The sequence below is a fragment of the Semicossyphus pulcher genome, unplaced genomic scaffold (genome assembly GCF_022749685.1).
Source record: "Semicossyphus pulcher isolate SPU_LCO1_2020_fin unplaced genomic scaffold, fSemPul1.0.p SCAF_24, whole genome shotgun sequence".
In the NCBI taxonomy this organism is placed as follows: Eukaryota; Metazoa; Chordata; class Actinopteri; order Labriformes; family Labridae; genus Semicossyphus; species Semicossyphus pulcher.
Genome location: NW_027211698.1, coordinates 15,310,546 through 15,337,813, shown reverse-complemented (window position 1 = coordinate 15,337,813; position 27,268 = coordinate 15,310,546). Strand labels below are relative to the sequence as shown.

Below are 27,268 nucleotides of genomic sequence, written 5' to 3'. Positions count from 1 at the left end.
AAGTGCATGATTAAAAGAAGAAGAGCTGGATGCTCTTATTGACAGGTGGGTGTCTGGGAAACGTAGTATCTCCACAGAGTGATAAAGCAAGGACCAGCAGTGAGCAGCTTTAAAAGGCCCGTACCTGCATGTCTCTACACTGACTTCCTGTCTAACAGCCTCACTGTCACTGTCAGAGGCTCTGAAGCGCCCTCTACTGGCACCCAGAGGAACAACTACACTGTGCATGCATCTGAACGGAAGAGAATAAAGTACGTCTTCTGAAGAACAATATTTCTTCTGATACTCCTGAAGGGAGAGAGAATACTCATCTTGTTCCACATTGTGTGACTCTATCATTTTGATTCTCTTTAAAAGAAGCTAATTAAAGTTGCTGTCTGTGTTTTCTGGCTGTTCTATTTTATCCAAAGGAAATAAACTGAAAGTCTTCTGCAACACTTCATGGACTCTTATGCTGAAAGAAGTCTCAAGTGTTTCATCTCATTTCAAGTAAAGTGCTGTGATATTAAACGATGTTCAGCTGTACGAGCTGTAAGAGGCTGAAATCAGTCACAGAGGTGGATTTGAACCTTCCATCACTACACAACACTGTGTCGTTCAAGCGTCAGCATCTGTTTCTCCTGCATCTTAACTGTTAAACCAAATCAGACAGTCTTTCCAGACTTCCTCCTCGTGTCAAAGGAGTTATATGAGCCGTACAAACTTCCACTTCAGTCACACATGAAGACGTGGAGTTTAAACACAGCCTGAGTGTGTTGCAGCAGAGCGGGCTGCAGTGCGGCTGAATCCTGTTCTGTTAAATAATCATGATGAATAATGAAGGCGTGAGTCGGCCTGGCACATCTCCCCTCCTGGGCGGACATTTAGTGTCAACCTGACAGGTCTCAGTGCAGCTCGGGGACGAGGGGGGGATGAAGTTGTCTCCATATTAAGCAGGCAGATTAGACCTGTTAAATGGAGGGCAGCGTGGAGAGGTGCTGCACGTGGACCTCCGGGGTCTGAATCTCATCAGGTGAACCCGGGCCGAGCTGCTGGGACGGGGGAGGGGAGCGCGTCAGCCAGGCCTCTGGCCCGCCTCCACCACACCTCACGTCTTCCACATCCGCAAACTGGAACTGACCCTGCGCTTCTGCCAGCCTCCGCCGCAGCTAAGCCCGGCCCTTCCCATCATGCACAGGGGCCGCAACGAGCTCCCATGAGCCTCGGCTCGCTCCCTGCCATCTGCCGTGATTTATAGAAAACGGCCGATGATTTATGGGCCAGTCATCTCACAATGAAGTTGTTCTCTTTCATTTAGGCGACCTCCCGACCCAGCCGCCACTCCCAGCCAGGTTGGGGAAATGCGCGCTAATCATACACTATGAGGGCTTTTAAACAGGAGGAGCTGGGCGGGTGGGGGAGCGGGTGGAGTGGAGCGGGGGTACAAATAGAGGGCCTTTAATGAAATTAATTTTCAACAGCATGTGCATACTGATGAAAGAGGCAGGCCTCCGTAACAACACACAGGCCACCGCTGAGAGAGCTAACGAAGCCGTTCCAAGGGCTCATCCAACACCCGAGCCCCGTCCCCACGCCCCGCTCTGATCTGCGAATGAAACGCCCCATTAGGAGCCGCTGATCCGAGCGATGTGTTTAAAGATTTATACCGTGCAGGAGTGCAAACAGTGCGGCCCTGCAGTTTATTCATCTGTAATCACCAACACGGCCGACCACATCAGTGGAGCTCTGCAGAGAGATCCAAACACATCCTCAGTTACTCCGGCGAGTCTCCCTGCTGCAGCTGAACACAGGTTTTTATCTTAAAGCAGAGCACGATAAATCTGCACATGAATACTTTTGTTTTTTAAATAAAAACATTCAATTAAACATTTGATTTCAGATGATTTTATGACTTTTGCCAAAAATTAATTTGAAACAAGGAGAGATTCTCCTACAGCAGCACGAATGCAGGACTTCTACTCTACGACAGTATTCTTACATAGCTTTTTGGCACTTTAATTTTTTATTGATATATTTTTAAATCTTTTTTTTTACTTTAAACTAATACTCAGTTTTTATTTTTTTCAGGTTGTAATGTTCAGGTGTTAGCTGCTTGAAGGATTATTATAACCTTTGAGAAGGAGGAACTTCTTTAAATCAGAACCATGTCCGGGCTGTAGGAAAACGTGTAGTTTGTTTTATGTCATTGATGCTATTTGAAATATCTGATGTATTGAAACACTTAGGTTAATATTTCTACAATTTAAAGTTTCCCTGTTTGTACCTTCTCTTGGTAAAGAACATTTAGAGGAGCCAATTTAAAAAGCTTTAAAAAGGAACACAAACTGACTCTGAGGTCAAAGTTCAGCGTTTCTGATGACGTGTACCTGCCAGCCGATCTTGTGTGTGTGAAACCCTGAGCTGAGCTGTCCCTCCCTGTCTCTGAGGATCTGACTCACTCACAAAAGGAATCCAGGAGGTCCTCGTCCTGTAACAAAAGACAAAGTCACAGGTTTGATTCCCACAGCTGCAACGCGGCTCTACTGCAGCGTCCTCGAGCAAAGGACGCATCTGATTAAAGATCTAAAACGAGAAGCTGAAAAGAACACGATTATTTATTTCACAGGAAAATTAAATCATGACATATTCAACCTTTCATCAGTATAATAATTCACCATTAATCAGTGCAATGTAGGATGGATATAACGCAGTGATATCGCAGCAGAACACGGAGACAACCCTGGAAAATAAGAGTGTAAAGAGCGCCCTCTGGTGGTTATCTTAACAATCTAACGTGCACATCGGCTAACCATTTCACTTAGACTGCAGCTGAGGACAATATTCCTGTGCACGCATGAATCTCAATTTAGGCTAAAAATATAAGAAGCTGGATAAAAGACGTAAGGCGTGAATTAGAGCACCTGTTCTTTCCCAAGTGTTCATGGGAAATGAAGTTCAAAACTGTATTGGTGGTGGAAGGCGTTCTCAGATCTTTAACTTCAGTAAACGTACAAGTACAAGCACATAAAAATACTCCATTCTCACAGTAAAAGTCCTTCATTCTAAGCTCTGTAGTATCATCAAGTATACTTCATGTATCACAGTAAAAGAACAAGTATTTCACGTAACGTGACACATTGAAATAGTATAGCTGTAATAAAGAGAGGCCAAAGACAGGAGAGTAGAAGTCTGATAGTTTATTTCAAGTTCTGCAAAGTCTATCACAGGTGAAAGAGAACCAAACATGTAAATATATACAGTCATACACAGGGAGATAAAACATAAATACTGTATAGCATGAAATAAAACTAATCCACTACAAAAAACAGGAGCCATGCACTGGAAGTGGTGTGAATGGAAAATATGTCCATGTTACCCCTGAAGCATATTTACAGCTCTTCTTCTCCTCATCAGGACGTTTTGTTCGCACATTAGTTCCACCTTAAGAAGCAGTGTAGTGTTAGTAAAGGTTAGTATTGCCAGGAATCTTTACCCAAAGGCACACGTTCAGGAAATCAATTTTCAATTTGACTTTTTGTCCAAACTTTATTTTACAGCAACGCAGACGGGAATATCCTACGCTCGCTGAGACGGACGCATGCAGACGTAGTTTTAAATCACGCTGTACAAAAAGTAAAGGGAAGTGATTTTCAGTCTTTAGACTGCAGCAGGATAACACTGGAGCTACTGGACGACGTGTCTGCCCACGACTTCATTGGTTCTGGAGGCAACATTCAGTCCAGAGTTAAAAGCTGATCAAATTGCCAAATTCTCTGGCAGGCAGAGAGAAGTGACAACGGGCACTGGTACAGTACATTTAACAGTCAGAGTAACGGGTGAGCAGAGATAAAATAAGGCCTGGGAATCTTCAGTCACAGCTTCCTTCACTTCCTGGGGTTAACGTCCCGTTAAAGACGCATTTCAACAGTTTGGGAAATTATTCTCACTGTTCACATCTCGTATCAGGACTGTACGTATGAAGCGACAGCTGCTTAGCCTGGCAGAGAAGCTGGACAGAAGGGGTGTGGGACATGTTGGTACACTTGAGTTTTGCATTATTGTTCTGTTATACGTTTTAACATGCGAATATGTTTCTCCTTACTGAGACACAAATTTAAATTCTTCCTTTGATTGGACACAAAGTAGTGCTGTGATGTTGGAAGTTACAGGGACTGTGATTTCTGATGCACAGAAAACTTTTCTCACTCAGGCTTTATGCTTTTGGTGCTGTGTGCTTCATACTATGCCCCACCCTTTGTCCAGCCTTTATGCTAAGCTAAGCTAATCAGCAGTGGTATCAAACTCATTCTCCGACTCTGTGAGAAATTACAACCGCGTATTTCTCAAAATGTCGAACTGTCCCTTTAACGTGAAGTAGAATCCCCCTGTAGCGTTTGTTTGAACTCTCCTTGTGCTCCAGACGGGCGGAGTTTAGCACCAGCAGAGTTCAACCAGACAGAGGACTCGAAGTCTTTCAGTGTTCAGTCAGTTTGGTTCTCCTTCGTGGTAACTGTACCTCAACTGTCTGTTCTGATACAGTACATATGCTGGAGTTATTAGGCGCGTTTGTTAGTATTTAATAAGCAGCAGAAACATTTTATTATACTTAAAAAACACTTCTGTACATTGACCAGCGAGAGCGTCTCAGAGGAGGAACACAATGGAAACTTACAGTGCTTCGACCTGGAAATCCACGCTGGATTTCTCAGAGTTTATTGCTAATGTCCAAAGATCAAACAATCGACTTCATACTTTTCATTTCAGGAGTTTCTGTGATGCTGCCACTTTACAATTCATCAATTAGCATTGTTGCTAGCTTTAAGTAGATTCTAATCATTCAGATTGTCAGTCTCTCTGTCTGATTTAAGTATTGCCCTTTGCTTAAATAGTTCACATTTATAAAGTCTCAGAGTGACTTACATTCAATTTAGGAACGACTGCTAGAGAGGAGCTTCACCTCCAAACAGTTCCTCTTTAAAACAAGAATACACCGTTAAACTGAAGAACAAACCACTGAACATTAGTTCACTAACAAAGCTGTCTTAAATAAAACACTGCTACTATATTTGAGATAGCTAGACCTCAGTCTTGACCTTTAGATGACCTTTGTAAGTGTAACAGAACATAAATATTCTTCAGTATTTGGGAAAGAGTCACAGTAGTGTTGACTTGACAGTTTGTGGACTCACAAACCTGTAAGACAGCAGACGATGAAACCAAGAAACTCCCAGTTTAAACTGGGATTCAGCTTCACGTCATTTCAGTGGTTTTCTTTTGTTTCTCTTCAACTTTATTTCTTTGTTCCGTTACTTTTGTGCACTTTAAAATGTATTAAAAATCCACTGTATGCTTTTAAATATATATATAAATGACTTATTGGGCCTGTGCAACACTGATCAATTTAATTCACCCCAAAACAAATCTACAATAGATTCTAAAAACAAACTTGGATCAATTGTAATCCAGTAAATGTAAATCAAAGAGTTTCTCATTTCAGCAGCCTGTGAATGATTTTGGTCCCGGTACAAGAGAAAGCTTATCTTCCTAAAACTTAGCAGGACAATGAGAATATGAGTCAAAGTTTACTAAACTTTTACAGTTCTCCAAATATAATCACAGTTTGTAAAATATATAGTGATGGTAAAATGTTGTAGCTGCAGCCGAATAAAGCTGCCTGTCGCTTTAAACTCGTATGGACTGTTATTCAGCCCGCTGCACAGGCAACATACATGAGATACGTGAGATCAGAGGCATGTTATACACTCATCAGCATGAGAACTTACATTTATAAAATGACCTATGATAGATCTTTAATGTGAATTAACTGATCCGTGTTGCACAGAACTAATAAGTCCTTCTTTCTTTAAACCTTTAAATTATGTTTTGCATGTTTGTTCTGCTTTAAATAACACAACTGATATCTGCTGCTGGTAGTCGGGCTCCTAATAATGATACTTTCTTTATCGCTGTAGTGCTTAAAATCATTGGCCAGCCAAATGATCACTGGATGTAAACTACCATGAACTTAATGGAACATCAGGGAGTGCAGAAACAATGCTCCTCTGGTGTTTAAATCCCACTTAAATCCCTTCAGATGGACCCTTGACTTCGGTCTTTAGACACCAAAGTGCTGCTCAGCGCAGCTCTAAACTTATCAAATGTTCAAATTGGAGAACATTCCAGCGCCTTTAAGATAGATCCACCAGGTACAATGAGGCAGTAGTTCAGGAAGGGGAAAACACAGGTGAGATCCACATCCTGTCAAAGCTCTTTACATTCAATATACAATAAGGTTTGATGTGTCAAAGCAAAAAGTGTTAAAAGAAGTGATTAAAATGAGTAAAATACTGATAGCCACAGGTTTCCCCTTACATGGAGAGAACTCTCCTCTGCTTCCACCTTTGAAACTCAGCTCAGGTCTGTTTGAAGTTAAAGAAGACGCTAACAGAAATATGTGTCCGCTCCAAAGAGCATCTCAGGTCCAGTCAGAGTGAGATGATCATGAAATGAGGAGCGAGCTGGAAGAGGAGACTAAAAATGTTTCGTATGACCACAATGTTTCCATCTTACGTGGATGGAAATCAAAGTTTTAAGGCTCATGACTCTAGAGAAAGTGTGAAAGAGGAGGAGGAAGATCACGAAACATGTCAGCTAAGCTTTCCAGGAGAAGACGACTTCAGCTTCACGAGCAGCCGAAGGAATGAAATGGGAAGAGTTGGTTTGGAAGATGAGGTTTTGGGCTCACAGCCTGGTCCTACAAAGATCATCTACACTCTGACACCAGACCAGTCATCGGCTGAAGGAATGAAGGAATGAAATGGTGGTTTTTGTGAGGGGAGGAAAGCTGAGCGTGTGCTGTGGGAGCTAGTAGGAGGAGATGTCGGAGGAGCTGCTGCTGTTGCTGGTGGAGGTCTGGGCCCTCTTGATGTAGAGGTTGAGCAGCTTCATCTGCAGGAGGGAAACAGCAGGAGCGTTAGAGGACTCCACCTCTGAGGCTACAACCAGACTGCCTCTCCCTCTCTCAAACACTCACCTCAGCTTCATTTGAGTCCATCGTTAAGTCCATCCAGACTCTTTAGAGACTGGATGTCACGATCCCTGTCGGCTTTGATTAGTGGAGGACTTCAGGAGCACTGTAAGAGTGCTTCCTTTCTTTCATATATATTTAATTTCTGTGTGTTCAGAGGACAGCTTCCTTATATGTGTAAACCCTCTTTGGTAATAAGGCCGACTCTGACAAAGCGGCACTTCTGCTCCTTACTGCCCCCTGGTGCCAGAGGCCTGAAAACACTCTCTAGTAGCTGACAGCTGGAGAGATCTCCAAGTGTGGCGTGTGTTTCCTCCTCCACTCAAGAGAGAAAACTTTAAGGATGAAGACTAAGTGGTTCTTGTAAATGTTCGTCTGATTATTTTCCCTACCTCCAGCCTAATAACAATATTGTGGTGGTTTAAGGTTTGGAGGTATGGTATGGTTAAGGATGGTAAAGATAGCGTACCTTGCTGCCGGTCAGCTGAGCCAGGTACGGCTTCAGCTCCTCTCCGATCACAGAGTAAATGGCCACCAGGCAGAAGACGCTGGCCTTCCTCACGCTGCTCTCCGTGTTGTCGTAGCCCTGCAACAGCGGACCGTGCTCGGTGAAACAGACACAGCTGCACGACCACATGTGACCACATATACAGGGCGTGTCTTACCTGCAGGAGTCCAGGTATGATGTCCGACAGCAGCTGATGGAGCGGCTCTTTAGCGATGCGTTCGATGGCCCTTGTCTGCATTTTGATGGCGGCCAGGTTGATGGGGTAGTCTGCAGTCTGCACGATGGGGCAGAGGACCTTGATGCACTGCTCCGGGTGGATGGAGCTCGCCAGTGTGGAGGCCGCCTCCTCTGCTGCACGCACCACCTGCAGGATTACAAATCAAATATTCTTAATCTCAGCACTTCTTAAAAAACGCTTGATCGTCCCTCAAAGTCATTCGGATAACCTGCCAACCTCCTTGTGCGAGTCCTTGTGAGCCTCCAGCGTCTTCATGATGGTGAGCTCGGCGTAGTTCTTGAAGCGGGCCGGCTGGTTCCTCAGGATCTCCTTCAGGACCCGCAGGGAAAGCGCTCGGATCGTGTGCTGAGAGGAGCAAGTTCAAAGTTCAAGTACACATCATGTTCAAAAAGAACTTTACGATGAGGACATCCTCAAACTCTTTCAGGGGGCTCTTGTCCTTACGTCTTTGTCTCCCAGGGTCTCGAGCAGCAGCAGGAGCATGGTCTTGAAGTGTTCCTCCCACACCACCAGGCTGTCCTCTCGGGCCACTTTCAGCAGCTCCAGCAGGGTCCCGCGGCGCTCCTCGGGGCCCCGCTCTCCTGCCTGGCCCTGGGAGAGCTCCTTCAGCAGCCCTCCGACCAGCTCCAGCTGCTCGGCGGGGCCTGCTGCAGGAGGACGGCAATAATCAACAACAAAGCTTTGAACGACATCACAAGGACTTTAACAAGTTCTGCCACTAATTTGTTTAACAGATCGGAGATAAATGTGTAACTTGGGTCATAATTCTACTAAAGCATCATCGACTAACAGCTCTGAGTGCTGCTGTGAGTGTGTGTGATGGTGGGAACAGGCTGACGCTCAGATTTAAATCAACTGAAGCATAAACAGACGTAGAAATGAAGTCATCAATTTGCTGTGCAGACTTTATGGTATTCCAGCGCTCCTCAAGAGAAGCTCCATAAATGACTTCTTGTTTATCTTTTAGTCGATGCCGTTTAGTCCCGACTGTCACTGATGAAGTGATGGATTCTTTTCTTTAGTATCTGTGACATCTTAAATCCTACTGATCCTCAGCAGATGTGTGTTGTCCTGTAAGACAGAACGTTAGCGTGTCTGTACCTGGAAAGCTTTTGGGGTTCATGATCTTGTTTTCCACACTTTCTTGTCGGCTTCCTGCAGAGAAACGTTTCAGTTTAAAGACACAGAATGACAAAGTAAACACCGATCCTCTTAAGCTTCTTCATGTGCTCGCACCGTCACGCAGCTGCTCCACAGCGTCCTCGTACAGCGCCTCCTTCAGGGCAGCCTTGTCCAGCGTGCTGATGCTGTCCGTGTAGTTGTACGGGTTGTAGTCTCGGAAACGTGGGCCGGCGAAGGAACGCGGCGAAGGCGTGTTGAGCAGCGATGTCTTGTTGTCCAGGGCGGTGCGTCCTCCACCAACCACGTCTGAGTCTGAGGACGCCCCGACTCCGGACTACAGAGCGGCATCAGAGCATCATTATTACAGTGTGAAAGAGTAAACATTTTGACAGCTAGCCAAGCTGCTAACGTTGGATGCTTTAATGTCTGTGTAAGAGGAGTGAGAGCTTTGTGAGTTTGAGAATCTTTTATTACCCTTCACTTGAAGAAAAACTTTGTGTGTTAATGATTTAAGCTTGAGTTTGTTTGGCTGCACGAAACAAGCATTCATATACATCTCTGTGGGGCCGCACAGTTACTGATCAAAGACAGTTTACTTCATAAGTAATGAGTCTGCATTAGAGCTGGAACAAGAAATAGATTAATGAAAGACTTCATCAGTAACAATCCTGCTCATTAATTAAGATAATTAAGGTATCTAAATGTGTTATTCTCTTGTTCCGGCGTCTTTAATGTGAACATTTGATCGTTTTCTGCTGAGACAGTAAAGTGAATATATTTAACATGTGAACATGTCCCATTAGGAGTCGACTTTCTTGTAGACCAAACTTGATCAATAATTGAAGAATCTGCAGATGAATTTATAATGAAATGATAGATTAGTTGCAGCCCTGCTCTGAATACAGAAGTACGTGTGTTTCTGAACTAAGCGTGATCTTCCTGCTCACCATGCCGTCCCTCTTCCCCTCCCGCCTCAGCGGCTCCATCAGGTCCTCTTGGCTGCGGAAGCTGAAGTTCTGGATGGCCTCCGTGACGCCGCGCAGCGAGCTGTAGATCTCCTCTGAGTTCAGGTTTTCACTGTCGTACTCCAGCATGCTGCGGCGAGGGAAGGGACAGGAAGAGGTTTGTCAGACAGAAATCACATGAGATAGGAAAAAGGTCTGTGATATCTGAGGAGAACAGTTTCTGATGAAAAGAGATGGTTCTTTAAGACTTTAAGAAGGGACTTTACACTCATACTGTGACACCTTTTTAAAAGTCTGAAACACAACGTAACCCTTGTGCCACATCGCTTTCTGTATGGAGGATATTTTTGGTCAAAGTAAAAGTCCAAATTAAAAGATTTATATATTTTTGAAATTGTTTTTCTTGCAAATTATCGTTTCAGTTTCTCTTTCACTTCCTTTTCAAGTTGAATTATGGCCTGATTATTTTCTCATAATGTTTTTAATTTTTTCTGCATTTTCTACCACTTAAACTGGAATGATGAGCAAACATTTCCTCCATAATTGTTTCCATGATCAGGAAGCAGGCAGCACTTTAGAGGCGGAGCCTGCAGACGGGTTATTTTTGTGCACCATGATGAATCACAGCACAGCGCACATGCAGAGCGCGCATGTTGACAAACTGACGCAGGTGGGTCGAGCACAAAGAAGAAGTAGAATCAAGATGAAAGCCCGAATGAGTGCAGCAGAGGTGACGGCGGATGAGGCTGTTAGTATGAAGAGTTTTCAGGTTTCACAGGACAAGACAAAGAAAACTACAGCTGTGTATCTCGGTTACAGACATGTTAATTGGGATAATTGGATTTTAGGTCATGTCATCGAGCCAATGGAAACTCTATGACAGGGATGAGGAGAGGGATGAGGAGAGGGATGAGGAGGAGGAGGGGTGGGGTTACCTGGGGGAGTAAGCCCGCCGCACTGCCTTGAGGGAGGAGTGGGCAGCGGGTGGAGGAAGAGGGGAGGGGAAGGGTGGAGGAGGGAACTTGGAGAGGCCGTCTGCGCTCCATCCCCACATCCGACTGCAACCAGCCGGGGAGGAAGAGGGGGGGAGGGAGGGGAGGAAGAGGAGGAGAGCAGCCCAGAGAGAAGATAGAGATGTGAGAAAGAAAGGAGAAGCACTCAGTCGGGGTTAGTACGGGCGGGTGGAGAACTGGCTGCTGAAGCTTCAGTGCAGCTGTAAAGTCTGGTGTCAGTTTGCTGCCCTGAGATAAGACAACATGTATGATAACGAGTTCCTCTCCCACTTCTTCTGTATGTGATCTCTGCTGTGTTGTTACTGAATGACCCTGAAATCAGCACGCGTCAGTTCCTCACACACTCAAACTATATTTCTGACCTCTTTGTCTGGTGGCTGAGAAAATGGTTTGTGCTTGTGATGGGGATGTAAGCTGGATACAATCCAACACGGTTCAGATATGGAGAGCACCAGAAATATAAACATGTAAATGTCTGTAAAATGTGGTGTGAATGTGGATTTGAGGTGCCTTGTGTCAGAGGCAGTGGTGTACCTGGGAGAAAGGCCCCCATGGGAGCAGTTGGTGGGTGAGGTGAGCGGGCTGCTGCGGCTGCTTGGCTGCCTCGGAGGCGTCCGACCCGCCGTGTTGCTGGGAGACGCCTGCAACACAAAGAAAAAACACTTAGAGTACAGAAGGTGTTACACAAAGAACAACTGGAGATGGGCTCCAGAAGACAAAACAAAAGTTCTAACTGTACTCGGCTGGGCTGCAAATATCCATTATTTCCTACTGCCAGGAACGACCAGGTCAGTGAGAATATTTCAGACTGTTGTTGTTTCATGAAGAGAAAAAAGAAAGAATGGAGAAAAAGGCAGCTGACCGAGAAGCACATGAGTGGAGTATGTTCAGCAGATCAACAAACACTACAGTTTCACATCACACTCCCTATCCCTTCCTGTGTATGTTGAGTCTGCGTGTGTGTGTTACCATGCCGATGCCGCTGCTGGCGTGCCTCAGGTGGTTGTGCAGCAGCTTGGTGGTCCCGTCCTGGAAGGTTTTGGGCAGAGCGCCCAGCAGCATGGTGAACTCCGGCGTGTTCAGCTCAAACAGGGCGATCAGCACCACCTGCGCCGCCTGCACGCACACACAATTTCTATGAATAACTCATTTATTGCTTTTTGTGCTTTCTAGAGCAAAAAAGGGACTTTTGGTTAAATACTGTGTGTGGCTCAAAACATATAACCATCCCTAACTTGACCTAATCCCTAATTAGACCTATTTTAAGAAGCTTTTTGTTGCTGTTACACAGAATTCAAACTTTGCTGTCACTTAAATAATGACGCTCAGTAAAAGGAAGCAGGTTTTTAAGCTCTGAAATGCTCAAATAAATGCTGCTGTACACATTTCAAGACTTAAATCAAAGAGATGTTTTGGGCTTCATGTGTCATTGGGGTAAGTAACATCACTGAGCGGCACATTTAATTAAATCAGAATGACTCAACCTTCACACGACAATACAATCATCAGCAGATGTGGTTCTTTGAATCTTTAAAAGTAAATAAACCGAGAAAAGAAAAGTTGAAGTTGAAGGTCAGTGTGAGAGTAAATGACACGTTAAGAAGCGTATCTGTTGCACTGAGCATGCAGCATGTCCCGTTAAATCATCAATGAACAGCAAGTGAAGCAACAGCTGCTTCCAACAAGTTCCTCTTCAAGATAATTTAACAGAATCCAGTTTTTCAGACACAAGTTGAAGGCAAAGTAAAAAAACATTAGTCTGAACATCACCGTGTCCAGAAACTCATGCACAGACTGTATTAATCCACTGAAACGTGTGCTGTGCATTCTCCTGATTAACCATGTGTATGAAACAGATCCGTGTCATGACTCTGAGACTTGATTTAAGAGCAGTTAGTGTTGAAAAGCCTTCACACATCTCGCTCGCTGTCAGATCATCCACCCAGAGTGTTTCTCAGGCTGGGTTAGAGCGGGTTACACACTCCGGTCATGCTGTTCGAGGAGGATTCTACCTGCTTGCACCTCTCCTCCAGGTTGCCCTCCCCAGGCAGAGAGGCCACGGTGCTGGCGCGGCCTGAGAAATCCTCCCCTGCCCAGTTTTGAAGGGTCTGGGGGTGCGGTGGACGAGAAGTGGCAGTTGGAAAAAAATAAATCAAGACGTGAAAACAAAAAATGAAACAAAGAAAAACTAAACGTACAAATAAATAAATAGAAATTAAAAAGAGGAAGATGTTCTGAGGGGAGAAGGAGGTGGAGCTTTAACGCCTCACATTCCCGCCCTCCTACCTTGCGGACGTCGGAGCTCTTGGGCTCGGTGGTCCAGGTGATGATGCGTGAGACGGCGAGGCGCGTCTCGCTGGAGTTAACGAAGTCGGCCGGGTCCATTTGGCGGGCCAGCGCCTCGATGTAGCGCAGGATGGCCACCTTCACCTTCAGGTTGGGCGTCTGCGTCTGATCCACGATGAAACGCATCAGGATGTTGAACTGCTGCTCGTACGGGAAAGACTCTCTGCAGAGACACGGAGAGAAAAGCAGGAAATACTTCAAACTGATTCTAATTCAGCTTTTGAAAATACCAGAAATAAAAAGTAATGAAGTTAATTTAAATCTTTTTTGAGGAGTGTAAGGAACTAACTCTTTGAACATTAGTAAGGGATTTGCAGGGGATTCGAACTTTACTTGCACTTCAGATTTTTGAACCTCTGATTGGTATTTTGCTCTTTTTGTAACATGTCTTCATTGTTCATCTTTTACACATGAAGATGAGCTCTCTGTAGTTCATGCATCCAGGCCTTCAGCAAGCCCCATGAACCAGGACTAAAGGTGCGTACAGTCAAGAAGTTCTCTTTAAAGGCCAATGACCGATAACCAATGTTCACGTCCTAAGATATAAGCCCCTCTGCTGACCTGGTGACGTCCAGGGCCTTCTGGACTTTGGCCTGGACGGAGCCCAGCAGGTCGGCCCCCATCTTCTTCAGCAGCTGAGTGAGCAGGACGAAGAGCCAGTCCTGCAGGTCGTCCCGGTGCAGCGTGATGAAGTCCACCAGAGTCTCCAGGAACATGCTGAACACCTGAGAGAGGGAGCAAGGGATGAAGAGGAAGAGACTGAGAGAGCGCAGGTATTCTTCATAGTGTTCCCCATGTTTGATTCGGCATGTAAACACACGGTGCTGAGCGGACAGATTGTGGTGAGTAATGTGAGTAAACACTTACTCTCTGGCGTTTGTTAGAGTCCACAGCGAGCAGCGAGGATGCATGCAACAAAGAAACACACCCTGTTAGTTTGTCCTGCAGTTATTTTATTAGTTCACTTCAGGCTCAGCTACAACAGAAATTATATTTCAGAAGAAACAACTGCTGCCTCGCGGGGTGGAGGTGCAGGACAGTGTGACTGGACAGAGTGTCAGCATAATGCTGCTGCTGGTGGCTCAGCCTGTGCTGTGTGTGTTTCAGAAGCTCACCTTGCTGTGAGGGTCGGCAAACATCCTGGTGAAGATCTCACAAAGCCTCTTCAGCTCCACACGGCTGAGAACACAAACAGCAGCGTCCTTTACTCAACGTGTCTGCAAAACAGACTATTTGTATTTCTAAGTGCAAGTTGATGAGCGTCTTTGTGACACATACGTCTTACACCTATCATACCTAAAAACTGATGAATATAACCTTTACATGCAGATACTGAAGGTCTTTACTTTGGCCCATTTTCTTCTTCTACATTAAACGTGGCTCTCAGCGTGTACTGCTTCTAACTCAGTGGAGTTATAAAGTCAAACAGGACAAAGTATTTATACAACAATTCAGACAGGGACTGACGGCTCCTCACACCCACCTGAGCATCCTCTGGCTCTTGAGCAGGTTCTGCAGTCCCAGCAGTCCCTCCTTCCTCTCAGACCAGTTGGCGCTGGCGCAGTGGTTCAGCACCTCAGCCACGTCCTCCGTCTGACGCAGGTAGTGCGGCGCCATGCCGCCGTTGCGTGAGCTGTACGAGCGCTCGGAGCAGGCGCTGGATGCGTCGCTGTTGGCGTCGTCGTCTGAGTACATTCCTGGAGACTCGAAACGCCGCCTCACTGGCCTCCGCTGAGCAGAAGAAGAGATGGTTATAGTGTAAGACAGGACTGAAGGACATCTACTGACAGCAGCCATGACCTCAAAGGTCAAATCTAGATCTACTGCTCTGAGAAAACCTCGCATGCAGCTACAGAAGAAGAGACATGCACGTTTCTGAGGATGTGATGAGGTTATTTCATGCTGAACACTCGACTCATCACCTTTCATCAGGTTAACATGCTGCCAGACTCATGTGAAACGTGTGCACAGGCACAGCTTTATTCTCCCAGGATAACGTTAGCAGTATGCGATTAGAAACAGTGTGCTCAGCTGAAACAGCCAACGTCTTCTCTCGGAGTTTCCTTGTTTCAGTCACATCATGCCAACATGCTCAGTCTCCCATGTTTCAGATATAAAAGTTTAATGCTCATGCTCTGCATGCAGTGACAGAAGGTTCAACTCTGTGTCGGACGGGTTTTCTTTGTACCTTACTCCTCGAGTCTCCTAAGAGCTGAAGTAAACATAAGCATGGATAAAAAGAAGACAGAGGAAATTACTGACGCCCTGAAGGAAAGTCTTTCTTTATCTACAGCAGATATCAGGTTGTACATAAAGAGGCAATTAAACATACATATCTTTCCACTTCTGTGCTTACCAGAGCGTCGGCTACAGCGGCCTCGACGTCGGTGCCGGTGTTCAGGATCCTCATGGCGTTGACGGAGGCCGAGATGCGGGCCTGATGGGAGAGCCGGTCTGAGAGAGAAAAGGTGAAATACACATGAGTAGGCAGACGAGAGTTACCAGGATGAAGATGGGATGAATTCCTCTGAGCAGGAGTGAAGCTGCAGTTCTCTAAAAATAATAACACGTCCACTAAAAGTTCTGACAGGCTCAACGAGGACTTTTAGTGGACGCACTTTCATTTGCCCCCAAGGATCACGATCCAATTGTAAAACTTATTTTACCAGAGTCATTTAGACCCCAAAATGTGTAACAAGAGGGTTTAAGAAGACTTGGATAATTTCTCCGGTCAATGTGGGCAGGGGGAACATGTATGCAGGGGTGTAACTGACCCCACCCAATGAAAATAGCAAAAAAGCTGCAACAAATGTTCATGTGGTCATGAGGATGCAAAGTCAAAGCAGAGAGCAGCCAACAGAATCTTTAATACAAAATGCAAAACATATCATCAAAGTCCAGAAAGAGGACGAGCCGATCAGCGTTACTTAATCAAAATGCATAAAAATAATAATCGTGAAGCTGCAAAAGAAAAGTTAAAACCTTCTTTTTACTGCATCACTTAAAAGCATCAGAGCACAATGTCCTGTTCCTATATCTGTGAAGCCCAGGCTGATGTTCAGTATCGCCCCCTGTGGGTGGATGAAACTTATTGCTTTATGTGAACCAAAGTGGGAAACTACCAACGCACAGTCCTGACTTTGCTTTAACATCGCTCTATATCTTAGAAGCTTAGAAAAACAGCCACACACAAAATGTTAAAGTATTTGGCTGCTGATAATTTCCCACTCCGTCCACTAGACACTGAGCCATGAGGTGGCCTTTGGGCCATGCAGGGAGAGGCTTCGCTAGGCAGCAAAGCTCAGTGAGCCAGATAGATCAACATATAGCAGGATCATGAAAATCCTTGAACATCCTAGAGCCATTTCTGATACAGACACAGAAATATTTGGAGACAATATGTTGTTTTTTTATCTGGCCGACTGATGCTGACTGAAAGACCTCTGTGGTCACCTGAGTAGCACTCTGCAGAGGACAGGGCGCTGGTTGAACGGGAGTGACGACGTGTTGCTGGAGGAGGACGTAAAGTCAGAGGAGATCAGGAGAAAACACCTGCATTCATTATGACTACGTCATTCAGGTAGGAAGTATCTCTGCATGAGCTCTTTGCACATATTCATTAGATAATTAGTAGAGGAGAACATTTAAATTCAGAGCATGCAAAGAATCAGACAGGAGAAACAGTGACAGGTGTGCAGGGCAGAGAGAAGGGACGATACAGAGAAGTAGCTTTTACTCTTTATTAGAGGCTCTCTTATTTACTTGTTTTCAAGGATTCATTGCACTTCCCTATTCTCTACTCCCCTTCGCCCTTCTACTCCTACTTTCTGTTACACAAAAACAGGGGGTTTTGGAGGTCTTCAATACTATACTCACCCAGGGGGGAGAAACCCCTGGCGGGGCTGGTGTCGCGGCTGCTCTCGCGACTGGTTTCGCGGCTGCAGCCCTGACTCATGCTCGGTCGGGGGATTCGGCTCCGGGCTAGAGGAGCGTTGCAGAGAGACAGACAGACAGAGAGACAGACAGCAGCGCAGGGGGAGAGTTTAGCTTGTAGCACATTCAGCCAGACACGGACACACCTGGAGCTCTGCAGAGGAGGTTAGTCAGGCGGGAGAGAAGGCAGAGTGAGACTCAGGGAGGAGGCAGGTACGGTATTAGTACAAGGAGGAGGAATATATTTGTCTTGTGGGGTGTCCCTTCAAACAGCAACTCTTAATCCTCCTGTACCTTAACTTTCTAAGTGCAGCTTCAATTTCAAAATGGGATTTCATCTGTTTTCAATCTGTCAACAAAACCCTGTCAGCCTGAAAGTCAAGAGGATCCAGGGATATGAAAATGCAGACAGACCGATCGTACAGCATTAACATCTTCTCATTTAGACAAAGGGTCTCATCCTCAAGAGAGACCTGGTGGACGTCTGAAGATATGTATCAGTCATAAAGTTTGAATCATAGGCACAAGATTTCAATTCCTAAAAATGTGCATCAGGATGAAAATATCGGCATCTTTGTTTCTATACCAGAACACTGAGCGGCTTCTTTCAGCACTGCTTTAACTTCGACAAAGCTCTGAAGTCTCGTCATTTTGTTAAATGTTTCTCTTTCAATACATTTAAGTTCATCTCAGTTTGATTCAGATTTATCTTCTGTTATGTCTTACTCCATCCCTGTGGATGAACGCCCTCCTTACCCGTGCCTGATCGGGTGGGGCTGGTCTCCCGGCTGCAGCCGTGGCTGCGGTGGCCTCGGGGTCGGCTCTTGTCGGCCAGGCTGGTGGGGGCGCTGCCGGCTGCTGCAGAGGCGGCGGCGGTGCCCATGGTCGGCCTCGGGATCCGGCCGTATGTGGAGCTCAGCAGTCGGCCGGGGGAACCTGACCTGCTGCCGGCTGAAACACACACAAAGGTACTTTAATAGAGTTCATCACTATAAGGATGTTTTGAGCCACCTTTTGTTCTATTTTGTGGCTAACATATTTATTTAGTTTGCTAAAATAATGAAATAATTAACAGAAAATAAGCTGATATAAAAACGTGTCATGATAAAAAACAATTGACTGAAGGAAACAAAGGAAATGTGCATCACTGGTTGGGGTAGCTGCCTGTGCCTCTCCTAACATCCCAATCTATCGACACAAGAAGAAGAGGAAGCTGCTCACGCTGAGACTGTGACACGACTTTCCCTCGGCTCCTTCCCCGGCTGTCTGTCACACACGGACCGTTCCCTGAACTCGTCCTCCTGGTTCGAACTCGACCTGGAGAGGAAGAGGACAGAAAAACACTGACAGTGAGAGAGAGGAATAAGAAATACTCAACATGTTCATACTCACGTGGACGTTAAAAAACACCGAAGATCAGGACTGTAGATTGTTTTAAAGTCGATACTGTCGACACTTCTGTCATGCAGAGTGAACTTATCACAGGGAGGGAAACGTGACAGAAGGAGTGAAACAGGGAATAGTGAGGGATGAGAGACAGAGGAACAACACAAGTCACTTCATCCTAAGATTCACTGTTTCTTAAAAGGTTCATTTAAACCAAAAACAAGCGCTGTATCTCCTCTGGATCCCTTTCTTCTCTTCTTCCTTTTAGAAAACATCCACATGTGACACAGACGCTTCTACATGTGAACAAGGGGCTGATGACTTGCGTCGTGAAACACCTACAGCATCAGTTAATGAGCAGGAGGCGCTCATGTTCTGATGTTGAGGTATATCGATTAAAGAAACTTTTTGAATTTACAGTCATGAAAAGAAGTCGTTATCTTCTGGTTTCTGCAGAATCTGGTGAACACAGCTGCACGCGTGTTTTTACCCGACATTAAACACAGACTGATTCTAAGTGTAGGAGAAAAGTTACAGGACACCATGCGCAGACAGTCCATGCATAGACAGTTCCATCACAGATGACCAGCATCACAGTACTGATGGGGGTAAGACACACCGAGGAGGCATGGAGGAGCATCATTCCCCCGTCCACATACACACACACAGCTTACCGTCTGCATTAACAGACCACGAGCCGTCTGACAGGTGGGCGAGCCAGAGGGGACACAACAAGGGTCAGGGGTCAAGAGGGTTAAGCTTTACAAATGTTTGGCAAAGAGGAGGACAGTGGGGGATTCAGACCGGAGCGTGTCATTCTGAGTATGTTTGTTATTTGTTAAGCAAATGTATTTCAGCTTTTGTTAAATGCGTGACATAAAGGCGATCAAACATCCTGAGCCCAGTGTTTTAAACGTGGTCAGTCTTACCCAGTGAAGCGTAGGACCCGGGGGGAAGGGCCGAGGCAGAGCTGAAGGGCGATGACGTCACAGCCGAGGGCACGGCGGGCATCCTGGTGCGGGCCGTGGCGGTGGCTGCTGCGTTGACGTCCACGTCGCTGCGAGAGCGCTGGAGGGAGCCTGGAGAGGAGGCGGCAGCAGGCGTCCGGGTGTGAGAAGGTTTGGCTGGAGGACGTGACAGGCGACAGAGAGGAGATAAATCAAAACACTGCTGCAGATTGCCTCTTTCTCTTGTTTGTTTTTCAGGTGTTCTTTTCTCTTTTGTTTTTGGCATGAATAAACCTTTTTAAGAGCATTGAGTCTGTCGTGTTAAATATGCTGCATAAATAAAAGTCAGTTGACAAACTGAAGCGTTGATAGATGAAGCATGTTGAAAATGAGTTAACCAACATGGTGACGTGTCCTTACATCTTGCTGAGCTGCTTCCAAAGGTAGTTTTCACAGACAGAGGTCGGCTGTGGAGACAAAGAGTACAACAGTTACATATCTGTAAACCTCTTCGGTCACAGAATCAAAAGAAAACGACACACAGACTTTTTGGGCAACGTCCACTATTGCAAAAGGTCATCAGAATGTGAGACATACAAAAACAGTAGAATAAAAAAGCTCATTTGTAGATGTGTAAATAATCAAAATAAAACTGTCCTCAGGGTTGTAATCAATTAAGACTAAATAAACCCATCACCAGCCCACCTCTCTCACACTGCTGCAGAATACTGTGACTCAAAATGTAACCCCTTTAACTGCCCCTTAAAAACCTTCTCATGTTTCCCAGTTAATCGATAACTCGATTGATCAGAGAGGAGGCAGTGTCTCACTTGAGGCTCTCCTGGGAGGACGAGGAGGAGCGGTCGGAGGCGGGCAGCGACATCAGACTGTCTCCGCTCCTCAGGTGAGCCTGCAGAGCTTTCTGATAGGACGACTCCAGACCCTGAAACAGCTGCTCCGCCTCCCGACGGAAGTGGCCGTGGAAACTCCAGTAGCACCTACGACATTACAGGCATGGTGTTGGTTTAATGTCAAGGCTTACTGCACAAACTTGATCAGGTTTAAACTGGGCGGCTGTGACTCACTTCCTGGCCACAGAGCGAGCCTCGGCGTCTGCATCATGGACCCCTTTCTTTATAGTCTCCATTAAAACTGTTCCATGTCTGTAAGTCAAAGAAGACAAAACTGCCGTTTAACAAAGTTTGCGATGAAAATGTAACAAGGATGAATATCATCACGTAATGATTCCTCTTCTCTCCGAACATTCACTGATGAGGCCGATGAACATCCTCGTGTACGTCACATCGAGCAGGAATATGAGCAACAAAGTGAGGTCAGAGTCGGAGATTTAATACGTACATGTGCAGTTACATCTTAATAATTACAACAGTACAGTTAATACATCTCTAACTGTGCTGAGTTGTCCCATGGCAAAGTTTGAAAGTCAGATAAAGAGACTTTTTACCATCCACGCTTTTTGTGAATTCAGCATTAGCTACATTAGTGACCTTTGAACTCTGTAAGAGTCAGGCACGTCCCATCTGCGCTGCAGGCTGAGCTCCATTAGCCGAACTATCACTCTGGGCTTTTACAGCGCCGTTAATCGATACTTCGTGATGTCCACGTCTCGGTTTCTGCTGGATGTGGAGCAGCTGATGGAAGAAGCTGATAATGTGCTGCGAGGTTGTGTCGAAGGTGTGAGAAGCACAAAGCAGATTCTCATCACTGCTGCATCATTGAGTAATTACTGTTATAAAAGAACATTTAAAAATATCTTGTTTTCATTCAATAAAATCTGATCAAAAAACTGCAACAAATCTGAGCAGATATTTGCACGCTATGGCTCGTGATAGCGGATATTGTAAAGGTTGATAACCCGTCGCTCGTGTCCAGCTCTGCCCTCGTTGTTCAAATATGGTCACTTCAGCTCCTAAAGATGGCAGCTGCCAAAAAGAGGGTGACATCATAGCGGCGTCTTGCATACAGTCAATGATACAGACACAGTAGATTTAACATCCATCCCTGATTTCACTCTCTAAATAAAACTGAGTCTGGTCTTTGCTTGGTTGCTTACAGGATCAGAATGAGGACCTCTCACACACACACTTTAATTGGCTGATCGATGAGAACCAGAGCGCTCCCCTGGTATGGGGGAGTCAGCTCGGGTTTCTTCCTGGCGGCGGCAGGACGCGGCCAGGCAGAAACACAATGAGGCTTTAGGAGGCAGACAGAGATCCCCCTGGCATCACCATGGAAACTGCTGAGATAGCCCCTTGACTCGGCCGGTGTCACATTTCCCGACGAGGCAGCGTGTAGTACTTAAAGCCATTCACGAGCTCACCGCTCTGCCTTCATTCTAAGTGTCCAAATATCTGCTAATGGCAATTGGTAATATGGTTTCTTCGTGAAACTTTGATCATAATAATCTAAAGAATGTAAAGTCTGTTGATGAATAAGGGAGCACAATAGTGTCAGATGAGTTCAGCTCGTTTCCTCACCTCTCCAGAGAGCTCGTCTGCCATTCCTGCAGCATCAGGTCCAAGAACTCGTAGCAGCGTCTGCACAGGAGACCGAAAACAATAACACAAAGTCAGATCAGACCACAGACGGACAGTTGGTGCAGGTTTTACCAGAGACAGATATATAAGAATGAAATAAAACATCCGTCTGTCTCACCTTCTGACAGCCACAGATTTGGAGGTACAGTTGCTGGTGATGATGGGGATGAGACGTGGGTAGTGTGTGCGCTGCACAAATAATAATAAACAAACAGAGACAGGGTCAAATCACATTTCAATCCACCTACAATTATTTAAAATCAAACCACGTTTTGTTTCTTCACAAGCCTGAGAGAAAAGTGTTGGAGCGAGTGAGACCACTTTTCTTCCTCTTTGTTCTCAATAATAAAAAGGTTGTTTATTCAGTCCTTGTCTGTTTGGCATGAAATGTAATTTAGTGGGAAAGAATTCACACTCGTCTCGTGATGCCTCATGAAAATATTCAGTTAAACCGGAACAGGAGCCTTCTTTTATTTCCCATGACAGAGGCCACATGGCTGCAAGAATGTCGATGTGATAACTTCTCTGTTTAAACGCCAGATAACGATACACGTTGTTGTTAGCTTCCACGTACTCTGAGGATGAGGCGGATGGCGGCCATGCCGGAGGTGGCCATGACTTTGGCACTGTTGGGGACCAGGTTGAGGAGGATCGGCATGATGGCCTCTGCTGCGTGGTCGAACCGGCTGCCGAGCACCAACGACAGGTGACTGGAGACAAGAGAGCAGACCAGATGAGAAATAAGAACTCTGAGATGTGCAGAACAACAAAAGGAGGAGGAACATGTGACGAGACTGAGAGGCAGGAAAAACCTTCCTCTCCTCTCTATACTGGATCCAAAGACTCGACTCAGATTAATCCTCTGAAATACTTTCTTTTCAACACAACCTACAAGAACTGTGATCTCCGGATCGTCTCACCCCAGAGTGATGCAGGCCTCTCTCACCACCTGAGAGCGCAGGTCCTTGGCGGACAGTTTGAACGCCGCCTCCATGAGCCGCAGCTGCTGAGGCAACCCGTCGAACTCTGCTGCACCGGCCAGGAGCAGCGAACGCACCTTCTTCAGCTGGAGGAGAAAGGAAAGAGAAGAAGCGGCGATCAGACAATTTTATTTAGCGATACTTAAACTGTGATGACAGAGAGGTCAGGGGGTCTTACAGCTGCCACTCTGAGCTCCCAGTCCCTCTTATCGTCTGACAGCACGTCTCGGATCTTCGTCATGGCCTCCTCCAACTCCCTGTTTGAGTAGAGCTGAGGGAGGAGGTGAATGAAGAAGGAGTAGAAGAGAAGGCAGCAGAGGAAATCATGAGAAATATTGTAAATCTAAACTTATGTTAAGTATAATCTGGGAAAAACAAGACTGCGTACCTGCACTGTCGGAACATCCTCAAAGGCCTGGATGAAGTCCTCCTCATCCACACCTCCAGCACTCGATCCATCCCTCCCTACAGGGTGAGGAGTCAAAGGCAGAAAAACATCCCTCTACACATTTAAAAACAACCAAAGTCAAAGAGAGAGAAAACACTGACAGTCTCCAATAAACCTTCATTTCATTTGGTGATGATGCACACAGGAAATACTGAGGGACATCAGAGAATAATCTGCACCGTTTTCATTTCCTCTGCTTCACAGGAATCTTTTATTTATTGCAAAGCTTTGATTTGTATTCAGAGAGCGAGAGGAACCAGTGCCACAGGATGACAGTCAGACGAACCCAGACAACAGTTCAATGAGAAGAAAAGAAAGTCATGTTTAATATAATGGATTTATTTCTACTTCTTACTAATTCTTATCATTACACTTCTTCACTTTCCAACTGCTGCACACAGCTGGTAGTGTGGCAGATGACTTTAAACCTGCTGCTCTTTATCTTAAGAGAAACTGTGAGTCCCTGATGCCTGATGAACAGTAGAAAATAAACAGTGTGCAGATTGTTATAGATATCGGTGTCAGCTCTGACCTGCGGACTTGGCGCTGGAGGCGGAGGCGGGGCGTCGAAATGACCCCATGCTCACCGCCTTCCTCCCTGACAGCGAGGCTCCTTTGGACGAGGACGAGGAGCGGCCGCCGTCCACCGAGTCATCGTCCTCGAAGTTCTTGTCTGGAGGAGGAAAAGCAGAAAAGACAGGCAGAGGGCTCTGGTCACATGACTGAACAACAAGTCTTCAGTAAACTCAAACCAGCACAAAGGAAATGTCACCGCGGAGCATCTCAGCAATGTGGAGCAGCGGGCAGGGGGAGTCCTGAGCTGACACTGGGAGGACATAACTCACATTCCTACATCAGCAACAGAACAAGCAAATGAAGGCGAGGAGCGCGAGGACGCACACTCAGTGACTGACAATAAATGGACAATAAGTCCTGTGTTCCCGGTAGAGGGACTGCAGGAGGACCAAATACACATCTGAGGACACGAAAACAGAAACACAGAGAGCACCAGGAGTTCTGATTTTGACTCCAAACACTACAGAAAGATTCTAACCCGGTATACTCAGCTCTGATCCATATGCTCCTCGTGGACAAATGACTGTATTTCTCAGTAAATACACACACAACAACAACAAATGATGCACAGCTCTGAGGAAATGTCTCCCGAGCGTCATGTGAGCCCCCCTGCACAGGAATCTGCACAACGAGCAATCAATCCTCTTTCATTATTCAAAGTTTACACACACACTTACAGACACACACACACACACACACACACACACACAGCAGGGCACCCAGCCAGAACATCAGTCATGTGCCGTCAGGCTGCAGTTTTTCCTCCTTGCAGGACCGAAGCACAATGCAACACCTCACAATATCAACACAAGGTGACTGTGTGCGAGTGTTTCCTGAGGTGTAACACTTTAACATCACGTCACAGAGCAGGAGGAGAAGCAAGGATGCTGACACGCACTTCATCCCAAGAGGAAACCCTCTGGGTTGTCCTGCATCACATGTTTTTCACTGCATCCCTGCTGAGATCAATTAATTCAATCTTATCAAAGGCGAGCTGACAGGGGTGTCAGCATCACGTTACACCTGCTTTGATCCTTAAATCAAAATGAATTATTTCATGCAAAACTAATATCTGATGCACAAACTCAAATTTAAACAGACACATTCATTTATGATCTGCAATTTGAGCAGGTAGCACTCTGAAAGGGGACTCTGGTAAATCTGTACTGTAGCAATATTTTACATATTTTGGGATCTAAATGACTACGAGGTACTAACACCTAGTGTGTGACAACATGACAGAAAGGATCCCTACAGAGATAGACCTTTTTGTTACAGAGGAAGATGATTGTTTAAACCCAAACAGACGTTACATCGCTCTCTGCACACACACCAGACTCCATTCAGAAAAACATTTTACCTCACAGGACTCAGGAGCCTGATTCTCCGCTGCTGGCAGAAACAATCTACAGGAGCAATTCCAAAACTAGAATCCATTCATCATTTAAACAGCCAAATGTGTAAAAACAGGGCTCAAGTTTAAAAATACCAGAATGGCCCTTTACATTTTTCAGCATCCCCCTAGTTCAGCTGTCAATGAACACGTAGTTCTGTGAGCATGCAGCGACATGGACGGGAGAGAGAGAGAGCACATTTTTGAGTTTAAACAATGGAATATAAAACAGCTTTCAATCACCACAGAACTCCTGACCAGACTGCAAATGACGCAAGAAGACGCAGGAATAAAAGATTTCATCATGCATCAGAAACAATTTTTATAAGACAAACTACATAACAGTGTTTTGGTAGGAAACACATCAACAAAGCCAAAGATGCCAAAGATAAAACTTATCACACAACCACAACCGGTGATGAAAATAAAACACAAAAAAGCGACATATACCGAAACTTCTTCTCAGATTTAACCCACAGGCCGACAGCGTCGAGTTCCTCCAGCTATCTGACCTTAACTCTGCTCAGAGACACCGGGCTGCTAACGTCCTCTGCATTGTTCACACAACACTCCAGCTGCGAGCAGGCCACAAAACCATCCTGCTGTGTTTACATTCAAGACGCCACGAACACATTCCTGTTGGATTTACAGCCATCGGCACACAGGGCACCCCCTCCTCCCTCCTCTTGCCATTGAGCGCCTATCGCCTGCATTGATTACAACCTCCTCTCTTTATCCCCACAACAAGATGCATTCAAACCCGCCCTGCATCCAGACGAAGAGCAGCAGCTTACAGGAGCAGATCCGCCTGCAGACCAGTTTCCTCAGCATGCCGGCAGACACACAGACAGACAGACAGACAGACAGACAGTCAGGTGGTCCTCCGGTCCTCTGTGCTCCTCACATCGTTTCCTCCAGCTGAGGAGAGACAAGAGGGGAGGAAGGAGGGGAGTCCAACTGCTAGCCTCCTCCCTCCCCTGTCAGGGAGCATGTGCTTCGATCTTCCTCTCCGTCTTCGTCCTCTAGTTCACTTCAGCAAAACACACACACACACCGTCAGGAGCACGAAGGAGGAAGAGGAAGGGAGGGGATGGAGAGGAGGGATGAAGGAAAGGAGGAGGAGGAGGGGACCAATGGGAGGAGAAGGGATGAGTCGGTCAGCGGACAAACCCCCGTGCTCTGTGTGGAGGCGGAGCTGCCGGGCGGAATCACAGATGAGGGAGCTATAGTGTCATCATGACTCAGGAGAGGAGGAGGAGGAAGGATGGAGAGACACCTCCAGAGGAAGCTGCTCCTCCGTCAGTATTAATGTCAGCCTGCAGCGGCCCGGTGTTTTTATCACAGCAAGGTCACGGCTGCTCTCAACATGTGAGATCAATAACTTCAATGAGACAATCAGCTTTTTATCTGCACAGAATTCATCAAAGAAATAACGCAGGCAGAGGTGTGGTTTGCTATGCGTAATCACCAACATGTATCTCATTTCATTTAACACAAGAAGAGAATAAACCTTTATATTAAAACATCTGCTGACTTTTTGCAGCAGGTGATTTTGGATTCAGGACCCAATATTGACTGAAAACAAATCTGGAGCGAGACCAATCTGATACACTGAAAATAATAGGTTTATTCATCGACAATCAAAGAATATCGTCACAGGCGGAAAGGGTAAGTTAATAAAATCAACATTTCAATTCATTCCACCTCATGCTGTGAGTATCTAACCAACCAATAGGGTATCAATGTTGATTACGTGACAGGAAACAGCCAGTGTTGCACTCCATACAGGTGCAAACAGAAAACAAATCCACAAGATGGCGCTGTTAGCCCTCTGTTTTCACCACTCCTT

At 45.8% G+C, this 27,268-nt stretch overlaps 1 protein-coding gene across 1 annotated transcript in view; it reads right to left on the bottom strand.

The window, feature by feature from the left end:
- Positions 1-3,161: 3,161 nt before the first annotated feature.
- LOC138603468 (CLIP-associating protein 1-A-like) overlaps positions 3,162-27,268 on the bottom strand; it is a 36,274-nt gene continuing 12,167 nt past the window's right edge. Inside the window, exons 9-41 of the mRNA XM_069675261.1 lie at positions 23,983-24,123; positions 23,391-23,467; positions 23,181-23,273; positions 22,943-23,088; positions 22,597-22,732; positions 22,141-22,211; positions 21,963-22,022; positions 20,550-20,627; positions 20,295-20,462; positions 19,885-19,931; positions 19,447-19,641; positions 18,353-18,448; positions 17,888-18,082; positions 17,075-17,179; positions 16,652-16,708; positions 15,555-15,652; positions 15,387-15,410; positions 14,682-14,929; positions 14,314-14,377; positions 14,066-14,068; positions 13,760-13,923; positions 13,139-13,361; positions 11,822-11,968; positions 11,387-11,493; positions 10,775-10,897; positions 9,822-9,969; positions 8,989-9,208; positions 8,854-8,907; positions 8,197-8,399; positions 7,969-8,097; positions 7,672-7,878; positions 7,476-7,592; positions 3,162-6,927 (exon numbers count right to left, since the gene is read on the bottom strand). Coding sequence (XP_069531362.1) covers positions 6,844-6,927; positions 7,476-7,592; positions 7,672-7,878; positions 7,969-8,097; positions 8,197-8,399; positions 8,854-8,907; positions 8,989-9,208; positions 9,822-9,969; positions 10,775-10,897; positions 11,387-11,493; positions 11,822-11,968; positions 13,139-13,361; positions 13,760-13,923; positions 14,066-14,068; positions 14,314-14,377; positions 14,682-14,929; positions 15,387-15,410; positions 15,555-15,652; positions 16,652-16,708; positions 17,075-17,179; positions 17,888-18,082; positions 18,353-18,448; positions 19,447-19,641; positions 19,885-19,931; positions 20,295-20,462; positions 20,550-20,627; positions 21,963-22,022; positions 22,141-22,211; positions 22,597-22,732; positions 22,943-23,088; positions 23,181-23,273; positions 23,391-23,467; positions 23,983-24,123 — 4,028 coding nt within the window. The 3' untranslated portion in view covers positions 3,162-6,843. The remainder of the gene's footprint in view (positions 6,928-7,475; positions 7,593-7,671; positions 7,879-7,968; positions 8,098-8,196; positions 8,400-8,853; positions 8,908-8,988; positions 9,209-9,821; positions 9,970-10,774; positions 10,898-11,386; positions 11,494-11,821; positions 11,969-13,138; positions 13,362-13,759; positions 13,924-14,065; positions 14,069-14,313; positions 14,378-14,681; positions 14,930-15,386; positions 15,411-15,554; positions 15,653-16,651; positions 16,709-17,074; positions 17,180-17,887; positions 18,083-18,352; positions 18,449-19,446; positions 19,642-19,884; positions 19,932-20,294; positions 20,463-20,549; positions 20,628-21,962; positions 22,023-22,140; positions 22,212-22,596; positions 22,733-22,942; positions 23,089-23,180; positions 23,274-23,390; positions 23,468-23,982; positions 24,124-27,268) is intronic.